We start from the raw sequence: 25,877 nt of genomic DNA, 5'->3' as shown, positions 1-25,877 counted from the left end.
AGTACAATTCTTAAAAACTGCAGTATAAAATATTTGTCTGCATTTTATTTTTTAGCATTATGGCAATCTTAATAGTTTTCTACTGAGGTATTTCAAGGAAGAAGTACACCCCAAAAAAGGTAGTTTATTCTACAATGTGCTTAGGTTTCCCAAAACTAGCAGAACCTACCTTTGTTCATATTGTGTCAGGACTCACTCCACAATCTTCCATGTCCCAAACTTCACACTTTCAACTGGTAATGATCATAAAAAAGTTCAGGAAGAGAAGACAAAGAGGGAGAAGAGGAAAATTATAGAATAGAAAGGAAAAGGAAATTAGAAGGAAGTTTTAAGAGAAAACTGCTCAGCCTAAACATATGAAAACAGCTACCATATATTCAGTCACAGTGTCCATAGGCAAGAGTGAAAAATGCAAAAGCCAATCTTCCTGTGTTACTAGTCTCTCAGCTATCAACGGATATGATATTGTTTTAAAGTGCTTTCAGACCATTGTTTCCAAGGGATCGAAAGAAAAACTGGACTAAGCCTGATGGTTCACAGACTATTTCTTATCTTTCCCTCTGCTAGTCCTCCAGCTTCTATAATGGCACTTACCATCACAACTGGCCTCACTGGGATATTCTCTTGTGAAGTGCCTGGTAGGGGATCATCCCATTCTGGAAATTTAATAACATCCTTTTGATATGGAGGCCTCTTTGGATATGGTCTCAGGGGTGAGGAAGGAGGAAATCTAAAAACCAAGAAGAAAATATTATTGCAGTCAGTGGGAAACACAGATATTTTAACAATAGTCCCCACTTCTTTTATCCTTGAGAGTTTATATAATTCCAAACTTCAGGTAATGAATTCGTACTTAAATCATTACACACGGCTAATAGTACCCAACAATGTATGATTTTTTAAAAGCATTCATTCGGCCACAGCTGATGAGCCTCTTGCAGGGCACGCAGACCCCACACCTTTTCCTCGTCTTCTTGGCCAGGTTGGCAGCGCCAGCTCCCCCCAAGGCAGATGAGGAGGAGGAGGAATGATTCTGCAGGCAGTCTGCCAGATTGGCAATTTGAAGCGCACTGTCTGTACAGCTGCTGAGTCTGCTGTGGGGGAGTAAAGGGCTGTCATGACAATGACTCCTGGAGCCGTGTGGCTGACAGGGTCTTGGTGCTCTAGCCAGGTGTCAGGCCTGAGCCTGAGGTGGGAGAGCCAAGCTCAGTACATTGGTCCACCAGAGACCTCCTGGCCCCATGTAGTATCAAACAGCGAAAGCTCTCCCAGAGATCTCCATCACAACGCTAAGACCCAGCTCCACTCAACAACCAGCAAGCTACAGTGCAGGACACCCTCTGCCAAACAACTAGCAAGACAGGAACACAACCCCACCCATGAGCAGAGAGGCTGCCTAAAATCATAATAAATTCACAGGCACCCCAAAACACACACTGGACGTGGTCCTGCCCACCAGAAAGACAAGATCCAGCTGTGTCCACAAAAACACAGGCACCAGTCTCCTCCACCAGAAGCCTACACAACCCACTGAACCAACCTTACCCAATGGGAGCAGACACCAAAAACAACGGGAACTACGAACCTGCAGCCTGCAAAAAGGAGACCCCAAACACAGTAAGTTAAGCAAAATAAGAAGACAGAGAAATGCACAGATGCTCCAGATTAAGGAGCAAGGTAAAAACCCACCAGACTAAACAAATGAAGAGGAAATAGGCAGTCTACCTGAAAAAGAATTCAGAGTAATGAGAGTAAAGATGATCCAAAATCTTGGAAATATAATGGAGAAAATACAAGAAACGTTTAACAAGGACCTAGAAGAACTAAAGAGCAAACAAACAATGATGAACAACACAATAAATGAAATTAAAAATTCTCTAGAATAACTGAGGCAGAAGAACGGATAAGTGACCTGGAAGATAAAATAGTGGAAATAATTACCACAGAGCAGAATAAAGAAAAAAGAATGAAAAGAATTCAGGACCATCTCAGAGACCTCTGGGACAACATTAAATGCACCAACATTCGAATTTTAGGGGTCCCAGAAGAAGAAGAGGAAAAAAAGTGACTGAGGAAATATTTGAAGAGATTAAAATTGAAAACTTCCTTAACATGGGAAAGGAAATAGTCAATCAAGTCCAGGAAGCACAGACAGCCCCATACAGGATAAACCCAAGGAGAAATACGCCCAGACACATATTAATCAAGCTATCAAAAATTAAATACAAAAAAAATATATTAAAGCAGCAAGGGAGGGGGCTTCCCTGGTGGCGCAGTGGTTGAGAGTCCGCCTGCTGATGCGGGGGACACGGGTTCATGCCCTGGTCCAGGAGGATCCCACACGCCGTGAAGCGGCTGGGCCCGTGAGCCATGGCCACTGAGCCTGCGTGTCTGGAGCCTGTGCTCCGCAATGGGAGAGGCCACAACAGTGAGAGGCCCACGTATCGCAAGAAAAAAAAAAAAAAAGGCAGCAAGGGAAAAGTAACAAATAACATACAAGGGAATCCCCATAAGGCTAAGAGCTGATCCTTCAGCAGAAACTCTGCAAGCCAGCAGGGAGTAGCAGGACATAATTAAAGTGATGAAAGGGAAAAACCTACAACTAAGATTACTCTACTCAGCAAGGATCTCATTCAGGTACGATGGAGAAATTAAAACCTTTACAAACAATCAGAAGCTAAGAGAATTCAGCAACACCAAACCAGCTTTACAACAAATGCTAAAGGAACTTCTCTAGGCAGGAAACACAAGAGAAGGAAAAGACCTACAATAACAAACCCAAAACTATTAAGAAAATGGTGATAGGAACATACATATTGATAATTACCTTAAAAGTAAATGGATTAAATGCTCCAACCAAAAGACACAGACTGCCTGAATAGATACAAAAACAAGACTCATAAATATGTTGTCTACAAGAGACCCACTTCAGACCTAGGGACACATACAGACTGAAAGTGAGGGGATGGAAAGATATTCCATGCAAATGTAAATAAAAAGAAAGCTGGGTAGCAATTCTCATACCAGACAAAACAGACTTTAAAATAAAGACCAGTACAAGAGACAAAGAAGTACAAGAGACAAATGATCAAGGGATCAATCCAAGAAGAAGATATAACAATTGTAAATATTTATGCACCCAACATAGGAGCATCTCAATACATAAGGCAAATGCTAACAGCCATAAAAGGGGAAATCGACAATAACACAATAGGAAGAGGGGACTTTAACACCCCACTTTCACCAATGGACAGATCATCCAAAATGAAAAAAAATAAAAAACACAAGCTTTAAACCATACATTAAACAGATGGACTTAACCAATATTTATAGGACATTCCATCCAAAAACAGCAGATTACACTTTCTTATCAAGTGCTCATGGAACATTCTCCAGGAGAGATCATACCTTGGGTCACAAAAAAGCCTTGGTAAATTTAAGGAAATTGAAATCATATCAAGTATCTTTTCTGATGACAATGCTATGAGACTAGATATCAATTACAGGAAAAATTCTGTAAAAAACACAAACACATGGAGGCTAAACAATACACTACTTAATAACCAAGAGATCACTGAAGAAATCAAAGAGGAAATCAAAAAATACCTAGAAACAAATGACAATAAAAACACGACGACCCAAAACCTATGGGATGGAGAAAAAGCAGTTCTAAGAGGGAAGTTGATAGCAATACACTCTTACCTCAAGAAGCAAGAAACACTCAAATAAACAACCTAACCTTATGCCTAAAGCAATTAGAGAAAGAAGAACAAAAAAACTCCAAAGTTAGCAGAAGGAAAGAAAGCATAAAGGTCAGATCAGAAACAAATGAAAAAGAAATGAAGGAAACAATAGTAAAGATCAATAAAACTAAAAGCTGGTTCTTTGAGCACATTAAAAAAATTGATAAGCCATTAGCCATCATGAAAAAAGGGAGAAGACTCAAATCAATAGAATTAGAAATAAAAAAGGAGAAGTAACAACTGACACTGCAGAAATACAAAGGACCATGAGAGATTATTACAAGCCAATAAATTACTATATGCCAATAAAATGCACAACCTGGAAGAAATGGACAAGTTCTTAGACGAGCACAACCTTCTGAGACTGAACCAGGAAGAAACAGAAAATATATACAGACCAATCAGAACCACTAAAATTGAAACTGTGATTAAAAATCTTGCAACAAACAAAAGCCCAGGACCAGATGGCTTCACTGGAGAATAATATCAAACATTTAGAGAAGAGCTAACACCTATTCTTCTCAAACTCTTCCTAAATATGGCAGAGGGAGGAACATTCCCAAACTGATTCTTCGAGGCCACCATCACCCTGATACCAGAACCAAGCAAAGATGTCACAAAAAAAGAAAACTACAGGCCAATATCACTGATGAACATAGATACAAAAATCCTCAACAGAATACTAGCCAACAGAATCAAACAGCACATTAAAAGGATCATATACCATGATCAAGTGGGGTTTATCCCAGGAATGCAAGCATTCTCAATATACGCAAATCAATCAATGTGATAAACCATACTAACAAATTGAAGGAGAAAAACCATCTGATCATCTCAATAGATGCAGAAAAAGCTTTCGACAAAGCCAACACCCAGTTATGATAAAAACCCTCCAGAAAGTAGGCATAGAGGGAAGTTACTTCAATACAATAAAGGCCATATATGACAAACCCACAGCCAACATCGTTCTCAATGGTGAAAAACTGAAACCATTTCCACTAAGATCAAGAACAAGACAAGGTTGCCCACTCTCACCACTATTATTCAACATAGTTTTGGAAGTTTTAGCCACAGCAATCAAAGAGGAAAAAGAAAGAAAAGGAATCCAAATCAGAAAAGAAGAACTAAAACTGTCACTCTTTGCAGATGACATGATATTACACATAGAGAATCCTAAAGATGCTACCAGAAATCTACTAGAGCTAATCAATGAATTTGGTAGGGTAGCAGGATACAAAATTAATGCACAGAAATCTCTTGCATTCCTATACATTAATGATAAAACTTTTGAAAGAGAAATTTAGCAAACACTCCCATTTACCACTGCAACAAAAAGAATAAAATACCTAGGAATAAACCTACCTAAGGAGACAAAAGATCTGTCTGCAGAAAACTGTAAGACACTGATGAAAGAAATTAAAGATGATTACAAACAGATGGAGAGATGTACCATGTCCTTGGGTTGGAAGAATCAACATTGTGAAAATAACTATACTATCCAAAGCAATCTACAGATTCAATGCCATCCCTATCAAATTACCAATGGCATTTTTCACAGAACTAGAACAAAATATTTCACAGTTTGTATGGAAACACTAAAGACCCCGAAGAGCCAAAGCAATCTTGAGAAAGAAAAACGGAGCTGGAGGAATCAGGCTCCCTGACTTCAGACTATGCTACAAAGCTATAGTAATCAAGATATATGGTATTGGCAGAAAAACAGAAATATAGATCAATGGAACAGGATAGAAAGCCCAGAGATATACCCACACACATACGGTCACCTTATCTTTGATAAGGAGGCAAGAATATACAATGGAAAAGACAGCCTCTTCTATAAGAGGTGCTGGGAAAACTGCATAGCTACATGCAAAAGAATGAAACTAGAACACTCCCTAACACCATACACAAAAATAAACTCAAAATGGATTAAAGACCTAAATGTAAGGCCAGAAACTATCAAACTCTTAGAGGAAAACATAGGCAGAATACTTTATGACATAAATCACAGCAAGATCCTTTTTGACCCACTTCCTAGAGAAATGGAAATAAAAACAAAAATAAACAAATGGGATGTAATGAAACTTCAAAGCTTTTGCACAGCAAAGGAAACCATAAACAAGACCAAAAGACAAACCTCAGAATGGGAAAAAATATTTGCAAATGAAGCAACAAAGGATTAATCTCCAAAATATACAAGCAGCTCCTGCAGCTCAATATCAAAAAAACAAACAACCCAATCCAAAAATGGGCAGAAAACCTAAATAGAGATTTCTCCAAAGAAGATATACAGATTGCCAACAAACACATGAAAGGATGCTCAACATCACTAATCATTAGAGAAATGCAAATCAAAACTACAATGAGGTATCATCTCACACCGGTCAAAATGGCCATCATGTGACAGGGCGAGAGAGAGTCATGGGCATATACACACTAACAAACGTAGTAAGGTAGATAGCTAGTGGGAAGCAGCCGCATGGCACAGGGATATTGGCTTGGTGCTTTGTGACAGCCTGGAGGGGTGGGATAGGGAGGGTGGGAGGGAGGGAGACGCAACAGGGAAGACATATGGGAACATATGTTTATGTATGACTGATTCACTTTGTTATAAAGCAGAAACTAACACACCATTGTAAAGCAATTATACCCCAATAAAGATGTTAAAAAAAAAATGGCCATCATGAAAAAATCTACAAACAATAAATGCTGGAGAGGATGTGGAGAAAGGGGAACCCTCTTGCACTGTTGGTGGGAATGTAAATTGATACAGCCACTATGGAGAACAGTATGGAGGTTCCTTAAAAAACTACAAATAGAACTACCATACGACCCAGCAATGCCACTACTGGGCATATACCCTGAGAAAACCATAATTCACAAAGAGTCATGTACCACAATGTTCATTGCAGCTCTATTTACAATAGCCAGGACATGGAAGCAACCTAAGTGTCCATCGACAGATGAATGGATAAAGAAGATGTGGCATGTATATACAATGGAACATTACTCAGCCATAAAAAGAAACGAAATTGAGTTATTTGTAGTGAGGTGGATGGACCTAGAGACTGTCATGCAGAGTGAAGTAAGTCAGAAAGAGAAAAACAAGTACCATATGCTAACACATATATATGGAATCTAAAAAAAAAAAAAAAAAAACAGGGTTCTGAAGAACCTAAGGGCAGGACAGGAATAAAGACACAGACATAGAGAATGGACTTGACACAGTGGGGGGAAGGGTAAGCTGGGACGAAGTGAGAGAGTGACATGACATATATACACTACCAAATGTAAAATAGATAGCTAGTTGGAAGCAGCCACATAGCACAGGGAGATCAGCTCAGTGCTCTGTGTCCACCTAGAGGGGTGGGATAGGGAGGGTGGGAGGGAGATGAAAGAGGGAGGAAATATGGGGATATATGTATATATATATAGCTGATTCATGTTGTTATACAGCAGAAACTAACACACCATTTTAAAGCAATTATACTCTAATAAAGATGTTAAAGAAGGAAAAAAAAATTTTTTTAATTTTTTAAATAAAAACATCCATTCATTACGCCCATTAAATAACATTTATGAAGAAAAACAGGAGTCAAACATGTGACGCATTTTTAAATAAATAAACCTTGGTCTGTCACTTGATTTTCATGATTAAACATGCTCTTGATGGGATGTTAGGGTAAGCCATTTCTTTCACCCAGCTCAAAACACTTACTGCCTCATAACTCCTGCTGAAATTTTTAGGTGGTAAGTATGCAAATGGAAATTATTGACAGATAAATCTTCAGTAACACTTGTTGAGGAAAGTAACATTAGCACAAAAATCATTTGGCCTAAAATTCATTTTTATAACTATTTCTAATAAAGATTAATCCTCCTTTCCTTGAATATCCAACACCTCACAATGAGACTGAAGCTTCAGTCTAAAAATCCATCTTGGAGGAGATATAAAGCTTCCCAATATCCTTACTCTGCCCTTTTATACTCCTTTCTGTTTTTTATTCCCCCTGGGAATCAACATCATCACTCCTTGGATGAATACATGGAAGTCTAAAGAACAATAGAGGCAATTAAATACATATTTTTCTCAGAGCATCTTTTTCTGTTAGCTTGCTAGAGAAGGATATATTGCATTGCACTGAAAAAGCAATGCAAGAACTCTAGTTCTTTTTTTTTTTCTTTTTTTGTTTTTTGCAGTACACAGGGCTCTCACTATTGGGGCCTCTCCCGTCGCGGAGCACAGGCTCCGGACGCGCAGGCTCAGCGGCCATGGCTCAGCGGCCATGGCTCATGGGCCCAGCCGCTCCGCGGCATGTGGGACCTTCCCAGACGGGGGCACAAACCCATGTCCCCTGCATCGGCAGGCAGACTCTCAACCACTGCGCCACCAGGGAAGCCCAAGAACTCTAGTTCTTAAAGCTGACATAGGGACTTCCCTGGTGGTCCAGTGGTTAAGAAGCTGCCTTCCAATGCAGGGGATGTGAGTTCGATCCCTGGTCGGGGAACTAAGATTCCACATGCTGCGGGGCAACTAAGCCCGCACACCACAACTACTGAGGCACACAAGTCACAACTAGAGAGTCTGCATGCTGCAACTACAGAACCCTCACACCACAACTAGAGAGCCCTGCACTGCAACTACTGACGCCACACACCACAACTAGAGAGATGCCCGCACACCACAGCTGAGAGCCCACGCACCGCAATGAAAGATCTCACATGCCACAACAAAGATCCTGAGTGCAGCAACTAAGACCCAACGCAGCCAAAAATAAAATAAAATCAATTAAAAAGTAGACATAGAAGTTAGTAATGACTTTTTATCTTCATTTTTTATTTATTTAAGCTGAAATAAAGGCTTAAAATCTTGTCCATGATATCCACAAAAAAATAATCCAAATAAACTATAAAGATCTTATTCATAAGGCAACTGCAGAAATAAAGAATTTTAAAATGTCTACTGTTTACAAGTTTGTATTGAGCTGAATCAGAAGAATCATAAATAATAAGAGAACTATGGAGAAACCTTTCAAAAACAGTCACAATAGACTTCAAAAAGGATGACTAACAGAGAGAAGTTCAGCTTTATCTTCTCTGAAAAGAACATCCAATAACTGCACTTTACTTGAAAAGTCAGTTTTGAGTCAGTAAGGAAAAAAAAGAGGTCTTGAAACCATTAAATCAACTTAAGGATAAATAAACTGAAAGACAGCTTAAATTTCTGGTATTCAAGTTACCAACGCAGTTATTTCCAAATGATTCCAAACTATAAATTAAATGCATCTCTAAAGTCAGTGAAAGTTATTCTACTTTGTAAATAAAGGCTGGCTTACCAAAGTCCAATCCTATTTCTTAGAAGCCAACAATCACAGCAAAAGTCCTATTTCCAGCCAAAGTATAGCATGTGTATGCACACACATACACACTCACTCGCATACACACATACACTCTCACATTCACATATACAATATTGCATATAATTTCAGGAATTCACAGACAACCCACCTCTCAACCCTTTAAAAATTAAACATAATCTCTACCCCCACCCCATCGCTAATACCCACTGCTTACTTCTTTTCCCCATTCCTTCAACTATAGTGTGAAAAGTATGGACCTGAGTTCCAGCCTTGGCTCTCTCACAAGCTGTTTATCCTTTGGAAAGAGAAAGCATCTCTATGTAAATCATAGCTTTTTTACTTGTTAAATGAAGGGATTAAATTGGATGATCTATAAATTTCCTCCTAGGTTCAAAATATATTTCTTGTATTCCCATACCCAGAAACAAGTAATATCTTCCAAAGACCAAAGCAGAATTTCTTATGTAGAGAACTGTGATTGATGAGATACTAGGGAGTCACTTTCTTCCTCTGCCCTGATAAGATGAGGTCTGTGCTATAACATCTGCAGCTGTCAGTACTGAGGTGGTATCTTCACAGCCGACTGTCAACCCGACCTGAGATGAAATGCAGAAGAGCTCCCTCTAGAGGACCACCTGTATTTTGTACATTGACAGTTTTCAATTTCTAACATTTTAATCATGTCATCTCTATTCCAAATGTCACATTTTTCACTTAGGGGAATTAAGGCCCAAAAGAGGAACACAACTTATTAAAAGCCCAGCAGCTACCTGGCCAAGAGAGCAAATCTTGCACAAAAGATTTGCAAGCCCTTTAATAAGAAAATTATAAAGTTTTACTAAAAGGCATCAAAGAACTAAATTGATAGAGATATCATGTTAGTGAATAAGAAGATTCAATATCATAAAATGTCAATTTCCATCATGAAGATATATAGTTACAACGAAATTCCAGTCAAAATATGAAGTTTTCCATGACACATGATAAACTGATTCTAAAATTTATACGGAAATGCAAGGGACCAAATATAATCAAGACATTCTTAAAGAAGAAAAGCAAAGTGAGGTGACTTACTGTACCAGCTATTAAGCTAACTAAGATAATACGGTAGGATGATACTGGTGGCACGGACCATGATTTCTCAACTCATAATTTTTTTTTTCTTTTTTTTAAGGGAATTCCTTTATTTATTTTTATTTATTTATTTTTGGCTGTGTTGGGTCTTCGTTTCTGTGCAAGGGCTTTCTCTAGTTGCGGCAAGCGGGGGCCACTCTTCATCGCAGTGCACAGGCCTCTCACTATCGTGGCCTCTCTTGTTGCGGAGCACAGGATCCAGACGCGCAGGCTCAGTAGTTGTGGCTCACAGGCCTAGTTGCTTCACGGCATGTGGGATCTTCCCGGACCAGGGCTCGAACCCGTGTCCCCTGCATTGGCAGGCAGATTCTCAACCACTGCGCCACAGGGGAGCCCTCAACTCAGAATTACTGACATTTGGGCTGTATAATTCTTTGTCATGGGAGGCAGTTCTGCACATTGTGCAGATCCACTAGATGCTAGCAGCATGTTCTCCCAAGCGTAACAACCAAAAATGTCTCCAAATATTGTCCCCTGCAGAATGGCCCCCAGTTGTAAACCACGAGTAAAAACAGGCAATCTAAAACAAATACACACATGTTTACAAACCTGATTTATGACAGAACAGACATTACAGATCAATGAAAAAGTACAGACTGTTCAATAAAGAATTCTGATCCAGTTGGTTATCCATTTGGGAACAGTCTGCATCCCTGTGGCAGAGTGCACTTCCAAAGATGTTTTGCAACATTACCTCCCACCTACACGTGCTTCTGCAATGTGATCTTGCCACTACCCCAACAAGAGGTAGAGTGTATCCGAGTTAGGGTGAGCCCTCTCTAACTGATTTGATAAATAGAAGATGGCAGAAGTGACAGTGTGGCAGTTCTGGGCACCAGCCTTTAACTAGCCTGAAACTTTCTTCCTGCCTCTTGGAACTCTTGCCCTTGTATCATTCATTCTTGCAAAGCTCCCTCTTGGAAACCAGTCATCATGTAAGAAGTGCGACTACCCTGAGCCCAGCATGCTGTGAGATGCCTAAGCAACAGGAAGAGGCCCTAGAAGATGAGACCCTGCGTGGAAAGAAATTGAGGTCAAGGAGCACCAAAGTTCCAGACTTGTGGACGAAGAAGTTATCATGGAGGTGGACTCCTCAGCCTCAGCAGCCTCAGCTGATGTCCAGCTAAGTCCTTCCAAATTCCCAACCCACAAAATTACGTAAAAGTTACAATGATTGTTTTAAGCCACTAGGTTTGGGCATAGCTTTGTTACACAACAATAGATAACCAGAACAGAAGTGTGTGGCATCAGGGCCAGGCAGTGAGTGGAGGTCTGAAGGAGCTCAGAGAGACTTGTTAGTGGAGGCTGGAAGAACAGCAAGGAAGCTGTTATTGGAAGACAGAGAAAGACCCATGTTACGTAGTGGCATAAAGTTCGGTTAAAACTGGCACCTTCGGTAACAAGGAAGATACAAAAGGTGGATCTAAGGAGTTTCCCAGGATGAATGTTCAAAATGCCGACTTGTTTCTTTTATCCTTGATAAAAAGATATAGACAGAAAGAAACTGAAGAAGGAACTTTTTAGTTTTTAAGCAGAATTTAGAGGCAATATAAAGGAGTCGTGACTTGAATGATTAGAAAACAAAGCTATTTCTCATCCTTAATCTCTCCCAGCAAAAGGTTCTCAAAGTAAAAATGGTCTTACAACAAATATCAAAATCAAGATGTTTCTAGTAAACTACTGTCTCAGAGTAGTCACAAGTGTGTGGCTATAAAACTTTTGCTATAACTTCAGGAAGATTTAAGGTAGTACCTTATAAAAGCAGTACTTTAAGAATCTTAAGAGCGTTGTACCACAGCAGACTTATAACAGCCCAAGGCAGGGGAGAGTCTATCTCGAAGAGATTTATGAGTGTGACTTTTATCTAATGGATTAAAGCACAATTAAATTCATAGAAAAGCCACAGCATTTTAAAGATAATAGTACTAACAGAATCACCAGCCACTTGGACTAAAAAAGAAACAATTCAAAATTAAAAGAACAGTCAAGAATCTCAAGCTTCTATAAGCAGGAAGCATCTGAGAAAGCTTTCCACTGCAGTCATGGGCCAGAATGACTCAGAAATTAGAGCTAAGAGCACAAGGGTGTAGGCAGGAACCACACAGAATCACTCCCAGGAAGCAGAACTGTGACCTAATCAAGGAATGGCAGACGTATATTCAACTGCATTTTTTTAATTTACTTTTTTTTTTTTTAAGGTATCAAATGGCTTCCTCCTAATTTATTAAACTTATTTATTTATTCGTTTTTGGCTGCATTGGGTCTTCGTTGCTGCATGCGGGCTTTCTCTAGTTGCAGCAAGTGGGGGCTACTCTTCATTGCAGTGCGCAGGCTTCTCACTGTAGTGGCTTCTCTTTGTTGCGGAGCACAGGCTCTAGGTGCGTGGGCTTCAGTAGTTGTGGGGCGTGGGCTCAGTAGTTGTAGCTTGCGGGCTCTAGAGCGCAGGCTCAGTAGTTGTGGCACATGGGCTTAGTTGCTCCATGGCATGTGGGATCTTCCCGGACCAGGGCTCGAACCTGTGTCTCCTGCATTGGCAGGAGGATTCTTAACCACTGAACCACCAGGGAAGTCCCTCAACTGCATTTTAGAAGTGCAATGTATCGGCTACTGATTCCTGTATGTGATGCCATAACATGATGAATTCTGGGAGTCTTGAGGAAGGGGGTGAATATAGTTTGCAAACGAATGTTATTGTGGTCACATTGTATTTTTCAAGGATGGCCACGACAATATCTCCCATTCTTTATGCCTCTTCCACAATGTGACTTTAACACTCCCCATCAACAGGAGGAGATTATTTCTCTACTCCTTTGAACGTGAGTGAGCTCTGTGATTCTTCTGAATAAATAGAATAAGCAGAAGTGACACTTTGCCAACTCAGGCATAGATCTTAGCTGCCTGGCAGTTTCCTCTTCTTGCCTATTGTAAATACTTGCTCTTGGGATGTTCATTCTTGGAACATACCTCTTAGAAGCCAACAACCCCATAAGAATAGCAACTACCCTAAGCCCATCATGCTGCAAGGAGCACAAGCCATGGGAGATGCCCTAGAGGATAAAAGCTCATGTAGAAAGAGAAGGGAGCCAGGAAGCAAAAAGACACCACTATTGTGAGCAGAGAAAGAAGCCATCTTGGAAGTGAATTTTCTAGCCCAACTAATGCCTTGTGGGTAAGGGGCAAACTGCCAGCTGAGCTTTTTCTAAATTCTTGACACAAAAACCATGAGCTAAATAAAATGGCTGCTTTCAGCCACTAAAGTTTGGGGTAAATTGTTTTTCAGCAGTAAAAAACCAGAACAATCCCAAAATCACACTATGAATAAGAATCACGGGCGAAACCATAAAACTCAGGGCACAATATAAGAAAATATCTCTCTGACCTTGGGCAATAAAGGAATTTTTTTAAGCAAGACATAAAAACCACACAGTATAAAAAAAAAAGCCTGATACATTCACTTACATCACAATTAAAAACTTTTCTGTTCATCAAGACACCATAAGGTGAAAAAAAAGTGAGATTTTCTAATCTATATAATTGACAAAGGATTAATATCCAGAATATTTTTAAAAACTGCTAAGGATTTATAAGAAATAAAAATCCTATGGAGAAGACAAAGACATGAGGCAGGCACTTCCAGGTGTAGAATCAGGAATGATGAATAAACATATAACAAGATACTTAATCTCGGGGTGGGGGAGGATAAATTAGGAGTGTGGGATTAACAGATACACACGATCATGTACAAAATAAACAACAGGGATTTACTGTATAGGACAGGGAACTACATTCAATACCTTGAAATAACCTATAATGGAAAAGAATCAAAAAATAAAGAATATATGAAACCAAGTCATTTTGTTGTACACCTGATACTAACACAATATTGTAAATCAACTATACTTCAATTAAAAAAAAGATACTTAATCTCATTAGCAATCAAGGAAATTCAAAATAACATCACAATAAAAGATCATTTCACAGATCGGCAAAAGGTAGAGTCAGTCAGTATCAAATATTTTCTACTACTGAAATAAAAATTTGCATATTCACTACAGAAAACAGCTGGCATGACCTAGTGAAGTTGAACATGCATGTATGAACATACCCATATCCTGTATACTAATTCCATTCCTCGGTAACTCTGGGTAACCTAAAGAAACACACATGTGCAAAGGATACATGTTCATAAATGTTGATGGCAGCATTGTTTATAATAGCAAAAAACTCAAAGCAACCCAAATCTCTACTGTCAGGAGAAGAGACACATTACAGAGATTATATCAATATAATAGAACATAATATAGCTGAGGAAATTCCACAACTATAATGAAACACACCAACATGGACAAAATCTCAAAAATCATGAGCAACAAAAGAATAAGTCAGAGAACAGACACTCTTTGATATCTTTAATATAAATTTCAAAACAAAGAAAAATGTTTCAAATAAAAATAGTATATTGTTTAAGGATACAAATCTAAGTGTTAAAAACAATAAAGAAAAGCAAGGAAATGATTAACACATTAACAAATGAGGTCAGGACATTGATGATCTCTCTAGAGAAGAAATAAATTGTGGGTAGTTACGTGTTTGCTTTATTATTCCTATATAAATTGTTCAAATATAGTTTATACACTCTTGCATGAAAAATGTATTTGTCAAGATTGAGGACATTCAAATAGAGCAGAGCTCTCTCTACTGGGCAACATTTGTCTTTAAAAACTATAGGGAATTCCCCAGCGGTCCAGTGGTTGGAACTTCTTGCTTTCGTTGCCAAGGGCCCAGGTTCGCTCCCCTAAATGGGGAGCTGGGATCTTGCAGGCTGCAAGGCATGGCCAAAAAATAAATAAATAAACACCAACTATAAATTTAATCCCAACATGATCATGGATTCCAAAATTATAAAGTTCCCTTAGAATGATCTAGCACAAACTCCACATTTGCACACTGAAAAATCTGAGGGCAGAAAAGGAACTGGCCACAGCTAATCATTCAATAAAACAACCCAGGTCTCCTACTGCCACCTCTGTTGCCAAATACTGGTTGGAAAAAAGCAATTAAAAAATAATCCATACCCACTGCCCTGGTGGCGCAGTGGTTGGGAGTCCACCTGCCGATGCAGGAGACACAGATTCGTGCCCCGGTCCGGGAGGATCCCACATGCCGCGGGGCAGCTGGGCCCGTGGGACATGGCCGCTGGGCCTGGGCGTCCGGAGCCTGTGCTCCGCAACAGGAGAGGCCGCGGCGGTGAGAGGCCCGTGTACCACAAAAAAATTTAAAGAATAATAATAATCCATACCAAAGCTACTATCCTTTGATGAATGTACTTGAAACAAACCAGAATTCATTACCTAATCAATCAATAAAAATATTCTAGGGCATCTAAACCCCAAGGAAAACAAGTTTATAAATCTTAATAAATTTCACTCATTAATGACAGAGGACGGAATGACTTAAAGTCCTTTTCACAATATATACTAAAATTGTTCCTTTAGCATCTGTAGAAACTTGCAGCATCTACAGCTTTTACCACCCTGCCTCTTTGCCTTAGTAGCCTAACGCCTTTGTATTAAAAAAAGCAATTCAGTAGTGATTATTATAGGAGCCAATCTCTCTGAGACCCCTGTTTCCCAGAAACCCATGGGTTAGGCAAATTTATAGTATTTTTCTGGGTTTCACTATGCTCTGTAAACCCATTCAACATATTTTTCGAGCCCAATAGTGGTATATAGTACTGTATCACTTAAGTGCTGAAAAACTGCCAATGATTACATTTCACGATACTGCTTCAAGGTGTATCAGGAACTAAAAGTATTTGAGGGAAGGACAATGACAGATGAAGCTGGAAAAAGTTACCTGATAAACTAAGGAACTCTTTGAACTACAAGCTCAGAATCATTCCGTATTCTGTATGAATAAAGATTCCTTTATGAGTAAAGAATCAAATGAGTATTTTCAAAAAGGGGAGAGATAAGATCTGATCTGAAAGACATTCCTACTTTAGATCAGCAATAACTATTTAGAAAATAAATTCCATTTACAACAAAATAAAATATATTAAATACCTATGACAAAAAAATAAAAGAAATGCACAAGATCTATAGAGAAAACTACCACCATTTACAATAGCACCAAAAACATGAACCACTTAGATCTAAATCTCCAAAACTTGTGCAGAATCTTTATACTTAAAGCTACAAACACTGCTGAGAGATTTAAAACCTAAATTAACTGAGAGATACACCATGATGATTTGGAAGGCTCAATTTTGTTATCAAATCTCCTCAAGCTGATCTATGGATTCTACACAATTTCATTCCAAATCTCAAAAGAAATTTTTATAGAAATAAACAAGTTGATTCTAAAATTCATATGAAAAGGCAAAAGAACTAGAATAGCCAGAACAATTTTGGAAAAAAAAAAGAAGTTAGGGGTCATTATCTGAATTCAAGATTTATTATAAACCTACTGTAATCGAAATGGTACTGGAGACAAGGTGGACATACAGGACAATGGAATAGTGTATGAATTAAATCAGAGGGCTTTATACAGTGCTGGGTCCAATATACACATGAATACACGTCCTGGGACCAAGGGGTGGAAGTAGGAGTAGTCCTTCTTACCATCCCTCCCAGTGACCCACTGGGGGACTTTGTGCTTCCCATCCCTACAACCCTGGGCTCTGCAGTTAGAAGTCCTGTCCCCCAAAGAGAAGTAAGTACTCTTGCCAGGAGTCATAGCAGGGACCGACAGGCAAGAACAGGAACCCCTGTCATAGCAGAGGTAACTGATCCTGACCAGCAGGATGAGGCAGGGCTGCTCTCAGCCCCCGGGGGCAGGAAGGAATGAATACCCACACACCTCTTGTACTCCCTTGCCCCACTGTACTGTGAATGGGCATGTGCACAAACATCACACCTGAAAAGTGCACGGTTATCAAGGGCCCAGATTCTCAGAATGAACTTTTGGGTCACACTTCTAGGTAATACACCCAAAGTCTGCCAACGTGACAGCTGAGGGTGGGAGAATCTACAATGGAGAGTGGAGAAGGGAAAGAATCAGCATCAGCTGCATCCATGAGATCAGCTATAGCAACAGAGAACATATTCTTCCTAGAAATTTCCATCTCCTAGATTTTGCCCCAGGAAGAAAGGCCTATAAACACATGTGGAGAAGCAGATCTGTGCAGCACCAGAAATGGACAGTGCCAGCCATGGAGGTGCACAGCTCATATCTCCCTTCAAGAGCAGCAGCGTCCAGGACAGCCTCCAGCCTCTAGCTGCTGCACATTTCACACTTCCCCCAGGATGCTTCCAGCACATCAGTGAGCACAGTGGGGGTACGGAGCCAGGCCAATCCCACGAGAAGACAGAGGACTCCTCCAGCTGGCAACCTTTGCCCAAGGCCTCCCCATCACATCGGCCCGGCCGAGACGTTCTCAGAATTGCACCCTGTGGGCTTAGGCTCTTCCTTCCCGATTCCTCTTTCCTTCTCTGCTTTCCACAGAGGTCAGATCTGCATCACAGTCTGAAGGCTCACCTCAACTCCTCTTGCCTTCCCTTTATCCTTTCCAGGTGCCCCACCCCCCTCATCAACCCTGGCATTATAATGCTTGCACATCTAGTCCCTTCCTGGCATCTCCTTCTCTTCTCAGAGGACCTGAAGTAACAGAATCTTCTATTAATTTGTACTCCTTTCTGTGTGATGACTTCAAATCAATTCAAACAATGTAAGTGCATGCTATGTAACAGGCATCTTTCAACGACTTTTATAAGTCTAGTCTTATAAACTGCAACTCAAGGCAAGTTCCCACGCTTCTCAGAAAGTTACAGTTTTAGGATTAACTGAGAAGAACTGATTGATGCCCACATGATCTATATCACAGTTGACCCTTGAACAACATGGGTTTGAACTGCGTGGATCCACTTACACACGGATTTTTTTCAATAAACATAGTGGAAATTTTTTTGGAGATTTGTAACAATTTGAAAAAAAACTAGCAGACAAACGATGTAGCCTAGAACTATCAAAAAAAATTAAGAAAAAGGTATGTCCTGAATGCATAAACTATATGTAGAGACTAGTCTATTTTATCATTCACTACCATAAAATATATACAAATCTATTATAAAAAGTTAAAATTGGTCAAAACTTACACACAAACATGGCACCAGTTGCAGTTGAGAAAAAGGTAAACAAACATAAAAATGCAGTATTAAAACTGCATAGGGCTTCCCTGGTGGCACAGTGGTTGAGAGTCCGCCTGCCGATGCAGGGGACACGGGTTCGTGCCCCGGTCCGGGAAGATCCCACATGCCGCAGAGCGGCTGGGCCCGTGAGCCATGGCCACTGAGCCTGCGCGTCCGGAGCCTGTGCTCCGCAACGGGAGAGGCCACAACAATGAGCGGTCCGCGTACCGCCAAAAAAAAAAAAAAAAAAAAAAAAACTGCATAGAATTAACTGTGTACACCATGTACTACTGTAGTAATTTGGTAGCCACTTCCTGTTGCCATTACAGTGAGCTCAAGTGTTGCCAATACCTGCTTAAAATGCCCTGTGACGCTAATCATCTCCACGGGAGCAGTTCATATCTCCAGTAAATTGCGTTTTGAAGTAGAAAGTGATCTCTCACTGTTCTCATGTATTTTTCATCATGTTTAGGGCCGTAAACCTTGCATAACACCACGGGAGCCATACAAAGTGCCACTAGTGATGCTGGAAGTGCTCCCAAGAAGCAGAGAAAAGTCATGACATGACAAGAAAAAGTCGAATTCCTTGATATGTTCCATAGATTGAGGTCGGACGCTGTGGTTGTCCACCAGTTCAAGACAAATGAATTCAGTGTAAGGAACATTGTAAAAAAAAAAAAAAAAAAAAATTCGTGAAGCTGTTGCTGCCACTAATAATCCAGCAGGTGCAAAAACCTTGCACTTTTTGAGATACACCTTTTTATCTCACACTGAAAATGCAGTTTTTAGGTAGGTACAGGATTGCTATAAGAAAGGCATATACACTCTAATATGATTCGAGGAAAAGCAAAATCATTATATGAAAACTTAAAGCAAAAGGAAGGTGAAGGATCTAAAACTGGAGAATTTAATACCAGCAAGGGATGGTTTAGTAATTTCAGAAAAAGGTTTGGCTTAAAAAATGTCAAGATAACAGGACAAGCAGCTTCTGCTGACCAAGATGCAGCACATGAATTCCCCGACGCCATTAAGAAAATCAATGAGGAGAAAATCAGATATCTGCCTTAACAGGTTTTTAACACAGATGAAAGTACCCTATTCTGGAGGCAAAATGCCACAAAGAACATTTATTAGTAAGGAAGAAAAGTGAGCACCAGGATTTAAGGCAGGAAGGGACAGGCTAACTCTATTGTTGTGTGGAAACGCAGTCGGGTTTACCATCAGGACTGCCCTTATTTATAAAAAGCTGCTAACCCATGAATGAGCCTTGAAGGGAAAGCTAAACACCAGCTGCCAGTCTTCTGGTTGTACAAGAAGAAGGTCTGGACGAGAACCCCTTTTCTGGACCAGTTCCATCGATGCTTTGTCCCTGAAAATATCTTGCCAGTAAGGGACTGCCTTTTAAAGTTCTTTTGATATTGGACAACGCCCCTGGCCACCCAGAACTCCATGAGTTCAACACTGAAGGCATCAAAGTGGTTTACTTGCCCCCAAACACAACGTCTCTATTCAGCCTCTACATCAGGAGATCATAAGGACCTTTAAGGCTAATTACACACAGTACCTTATGGAAAGGACTGTCACATTATGCAAGAGAACCCTAATCGAGAGAATGTCATGAAAGTCTGGAAGGATTACACCATTGAATATGCCATCGTTGGTACAGAAAAAGCTGTGAAAGCTGTCAAGACTGAAACAATCAATTCCTGCCAGAAACAAATATGTCTAGATGTTGTACATGACTTCATAGGAATTACTGAAGAGCCAATCAAGGAAATCATGAAAGATACTGTGGAGATGACACAAAAGATGGAGGCTGAAGGGTTCAAGACATGGATCTAGGAGAACTTCAAAAGCTAACAGACACCACACCAGAAGAAATAACAGAAGACAACTTGATGGAGATGGGTATTCCTAACCAGTGTCAGACAAGAGGAAGAAGATACAGGAAGAAGTAGTGTCAGAAAACAAATTGACATTAGACAATCTGGCAGAGGGTTCCAGTTCTTCAAGACTGCTTTTGACTTCTTTTACGGCATGGACCCTTCTATGATACAGACACTGAAACTAAAGCAAATGGTGGAAGAATGATTGGTACCATGTATCATAGAAACATTTGTAGACAAATGAAAAAGCAAAAAAGTCAGAAATTATGATGTATTCTGTAAAGTTCACCAAGTGTGCCTGCCTCTCCTCCCTCCCCTTCCACCTCCTCCTCCCCTTCCACCTCTTGTCACTCCTGAGACAGCAAGACCAGCCCTTCCTCTCCCTCCTCCCCCTCAGCCTACTCAATGTGAATACAATGATGAAGCCTTTATGATGATCCACTTACACCTAATGAATAGTAAATAATCATCACCCAGTTAATAAGCTTATCTGTTGTGTATGTGTGTGTCTTCATGTGAAAATCTCATAACTGTACAGCAAGAACTGTATGAGACATTTTTGTGTCATCATCATCATCATCATCTAAGTATTCACTGTATAGAACATCCTGTGCAAGACTCCAAGTGAATAGCCTATCCTTACATAGGCATAAGATGAGTGATATTTAATATAAAACTACTACTGTGTTACTTTTTTTACTATTTCATAACTTTGCTTTCAAAGAATTATATTACCATACCATATGCCTCTCTCTCTTGTATTTGGAGAAACCATATATCAGCCTATCATCACAGGTAAGCGGCTTTTTTTTCTTACATGTAACAGTATTATATGACTGTAATACTGTATGTCATAAAAATTTTGTGAGAATTCATTCACTAGTGTATAGGGTAGGCTACTATGGAGCAATCATATTGTTGCTTCTTTGTTATCAATGCATGGATCGTTATACCTGTAAATAAATATGAATTTCTTTTTCACATTATCTTTTTTTTAAGATATTCTTTTAAATCCTAAATTTATGAAACACTTGAAGGGAGAGTTTAAGAGTTATCACATTATCTTTTCATTTGTGATGTCTAGTGTTAGTGATACATATAACATCTACAGTGTTTTGTACCATATAAGACAATACTGATGTTACAAACTGACAGACAATTCATCTTGTAAGCAGATGATGTAAACTTACAGTATCGATAAATACTATCTGTATGTCTTTTTTGGAAAAATGGCTATTCGGGTCTTCTGCCCATTTTTTAATCAGGTTGTTTGTTTTTTTGATATTGAGTTGTATGATCTGTTTATATATTTTGGGTATTAACCCTTTATCATACATATGCTTTCCAAATATTTTCTCCCATTCAGTAGGATGTCTTCATTTTGTCAGTGGTTTCCTGTGCTGGGCAAAAGCTCTTAAGTTTAATTAGGTCCCATTTGTTTATTTTTTATTTTCTTTCCCTTGCCTGAGAAGACAGATGCAAAAAAAAATACTGCTAAGACTTATGTCAGAGTGTACTGTCTATGTTTTCTTCTAGGAGTTTCATGGCCAATCGGCACATAAAAAGATGTTCAACATCGCTAATCATCAGGAAAATGCAAATCCAAACCACAATGAGAAGGACTTGCCTGGTGGCTCAGTGGTTAAGAATCCACCTGCCAATGCAGGGGACACGGCTTCAAGCCCTGGTCTGGGAAGATTCCACATGCTGTGGAGCAACTAAGCCCGAGAGCCACAACTACTGAGCCCACACACCACAAGTACTGAAGCCTGCGCACCTAGAGCCCACGCTCTGCAATGAGAAGCCACTGCAATGAGAAGCCCACACTGCAACAAGAGAGGCCACTGCAATGAGAAGCCAGCACACAGCAACGAAGACCCAATGCAGCCAAAAAAAAAATTAATTAAAATAAATAATTTTTTAAAAAAAACAATGAGATACCATTTCAAACCTGTCAAAACGGCTATTGTCAAAAAGGCAACAAATATAAGTGTTAGTGAGGATGTGGAGAAAAGGGAACCCTAGTACACTGTTGGTGGGAAGGTAAATTGGTGTAGCCACTATGGAAAACAGTATGGAGTTTCCTCAAAAATCTAAAAATAGAATGACCATATGACCCAGCAATTGCACTCCTGGGTATATCTCTAAAGAAAATGAAAACACCAATTCAAGATTTACATGCACCCCAATGTTCACAGCAGCATTATTTACAACAGCCAAGATATGGAAGCAACCTAAGTGTCCATCAACAGATGAGTGGATAAATAAGATGTGGTAGATATATACAATGGAATATTACCCAGCCATAAAATGAAATTTTGCCATCTGCAACAGCATAGATGGACCTGAAGGGTATTATGCTTAGCAAAATAAGTCAGACAGAGAAAGACAAATACTGTTTATTTTCACTTGCATGTGGAATCTTAAAAAAAAAGAATGCATGAATATAACAAATATAGTATAGTACTATAAATGTATTTTCTCTTCCTTATGATTTCCTTACCATTTTCTTTTCTCTAACTTATTTCATTGTAAGAATACAGTATATGATACATGTAACATACAAAGTATGTGTTAACTGACAGTTAATTATTATCGGTAAGGCTTCCAGTCAACAGTAGGCTCTTAGTAGTTAAATCTGGGGGGGGAATCAAAAGTTATACTAAGACTCCCTCTTGCTAGAGCACCTGAATCACAACTAACTGCTAAACAATCATCGACAGGAAGACACTGGAACTCACCAAAAAAGATACCCCATGTCCAAAGACAAAGGAGAAGCCACAATGAGACAGGATGAGGGGCACAATCACAACAAAATCAAATCCCATAAATGCTGGGTGGGTGACCCACAAACTGGAGAACACTTATACCACAGAAGTCCACCCTCTGGAGTGAAGGTACTGAGCCCCACGTCAGGCTTCCCAACCTGGAAGTCCAGCAATGGGAGGAAGAATTCCTAGAGAATCAGACTTTGAAGACTAGCGGGATTTGATTGCAGAACTTCGACAGGACTGGAGGAAACAGAGACTCCACTCTCGGAGGGCACACACACAAAGCAGTGTGTGCATTGGGACCCATGGGAAGGAGCAGTGACCCCATGGGAGACTGAACAAGACCTACCTGCTGGTGTTGGGAGGGTCTCCTGCAGAGGCGGGGGTGGTTGTGTCTCAACATGAGGACAAGGACAAAGGACACTGGCAGCAGAAGTTCTGGGAAGTACTCCTTGGCTTGAGCCCTCCCAGAGTCCGCCATTACCCCACCAAAGAGCCCAGGTAGGATTGTGTTGGGTCACCTCAGGCCAAACAACCAACAGGGAGGGAAAACAGCCCCACCCATAAGCAGACAAGCAGATTAAAGTTTTACTGAGCTCTCCCCACCAGAACAACAGCCAGCTCTACCCACCACCAGTCCCTCCCATCAGGAAACTTGCACAATCCTCTTAGATAGCCTCATCCACCAGGAGGCAGACAGCAGAAGCAAGAAGAGCTACAATCCTGCAGCCTGTGGAACAAAAATCACGTTAACAGAGAGACAGACAAGATGAAAAGGCAGAAGGCTATGTACCAGTTGAAGGAACAAGATAAAACCCCAGAAAAACAACTAAATGAAATGGAGATAAGCGAGATAGGCAACCTTCCAGAAAAAGAATTCAGAATAATGATAGTGAAGATGATCCAGGACCTCAGAAAAAGAATGGAGGCGAAGATCGAGAAGATGCAAGAAATGTTTTAAAAAGACCTAGAAGAATTAAAGAACAAACATAGATGAACAATACAATAACTGAAATGAAAAATACACTAGAAGGAATCAACAGCAGAATAACTGAGGCAGAAGAAAGGATAAGTGACCTGGAAGACAGAATGGTGGAATTCACTGCCACAGAACAGAATAAAGAAAAAAGAATGAAAAGAAATGAAGAAAGCCTAAGAGACCTCAGGGACAACATTAAATGCAACAACATTCGCATTATAGGGGTCCCAGAAGGAAAAGAGAGAGAGAAAGTACCCGAGAAAATATTTGAAGAGATTATAGTCGAAAACTTCCATAACATGGGAAAGGAAATAGCCACCCAAGTCCAGGAAGTGCAGCGAGTCCCATACAGGATAAACTCAAGGAGAAACACACCAAGACACATAGTAATCAAATTGGCAAAAACTAAAGACAAAGAAAAACTATTGAAAGCAGCAAGGAAAAAATGACAAATAACATACAAGGGAACTCCCACAACATACAAGGGAACTCCCACAGCTGATTTCTCAGCAGAAACTCTACAAGCCAGAAGGGAGTGGCATGATATACTTAAAGTGATGAAAGGGAAGAACCTACAACCAAGATTACTCTACCCAGCACAGATCTCATTCAGATTTGATGGAGAAATCAAAAGCTAGACAAGCAAAAGCTAAGAGAAATCAGCACCACCGAACCAGCTCTACAACAAATGCTAAAGGAATTTCTCTAAGTGGGAAACACAAGAGAAGAAAAGGGCCTACAAAAGCAAACCCATAACAATTAAGAAAAAGGTAATAGGAACATACATATTGATAATTACCTTAAACATGAATGGATTAAATGCCGCAACCAAAAGACACAGGCTCGCTGAATCTATACAAAAACAAGACCCATATATATGCTGTCTACAAGAGACCCACTTCAGACCTAGGGACACATTCAGACTGAAAGTGAAGGGATGGAAAAAGATATTTCATGCAAATAGAAATCAAAAGAAAGCTGTAGTAGCAGTACTCATATAAGAATAAATAGACTTTAAAATAAAGAATGTTACAAGAGACAAGGAAGGACACTACATAATGATCAACGGATGAATCCAAAAAGAAGATGTAACAATTATAAATATATATGCACCCAACATAGGAGCACATCAACACATAAGGCAACTCAACTATAAAAGAAGAAATCTTAGCTATAACTCTTAGCTATAAAAGAGGAAATCAACAGTAACACAATAATAGTGGGGGACTTTAACACCTCACTTACACCAATGCACAGATTATGCAAGCAGAAAATTAATAAAGAAACATAAGCATTAAATGACACAATAAAGCTACGTAGGGAAACAAAAGTTTCTGTATGCAGAAAACTATAAGACACTGATGAAAGAAATTAAAGATGATACAAACAGATGGAGAGATATACCATGTTTTTGGATTGGAAGAATCAATATTGTGAAAGTGACTATACTACCCAAAGCAATCTACAGATTCAATGCAATCCCTATCAAATTACCAATGGCATTTTTTACAGAACTAGAACAAAAAAATCTTAAAATTTGTATGGAGACACAAAAGATCCTGAATAGCCCAAGCAGTCTTGAGGAAAAAAAACAGAGCTGGAGGAATCAGACTCCCTGACTTCAGACTATACTACAAAGCTACAGTAATCAAGACAATGTGGTACTGGCACAAAAACAGAAATACAGATCAATGGAACAGGATAGAAAGCCCAGAGATAAACCCACGCATCTATGGTCAACTAATCTATGACAAAGGAGGCAAGGATATACAATGGAGAAAAGACAGCCTCTTCAATAAGTGGTGCTGGGAAAAC

At 39.7% G+C, this 25,877-nt stretch overlaps 1 protein-coding gene across 3 annotated transcripts in view; it reads right to left on the bottom strand.

The window, feature by feature from the left end:
* The window catches only part of DEPDC1B (DEP domain containing 1B), a gene marked incomplete at both ends in the record, with an annotated part of 94,907 nt that overhangs the window by 47,688 nt on the left and 21,342 nt on the right, over positions 1-25,877 (bottom strand). For 2 of the 3 annotated variants that reach the window (XM_082837502.1, XM_082837503.1), the window contains one exon: positions 595-730. The exons of the other annotated variant lie outside the window; for it this stretch is intronic. In XM_082837502.1, the coding sequence (XP_082693628.1) occupies positions 595-730 (136 nt within the window). The remainder of the gene's footprint in view (positions 1-594; positions 731-25,877) is intronic. 3 annotated transcript variants of the gene reach the window in all.

This window comes from Leucopleurus acutus (genome assembly GCF_964270905.1).
Source record: "Leucopleurus acutus genome assembly, chromosome: 3".
Classification (NCBI taxonomy): domain Eukaryota; kingdom Metazoa; phylum Chordata; class Mammalia; order Artiodactyla; family Delphinidae; genus Leucopleurus; species Leucopleurus acutus.
The sequence above is the reverse complement of the archived record's forward strand: the minus strand, read 5'-3'. Positions and strand labels throughout refer to the sequence as shown.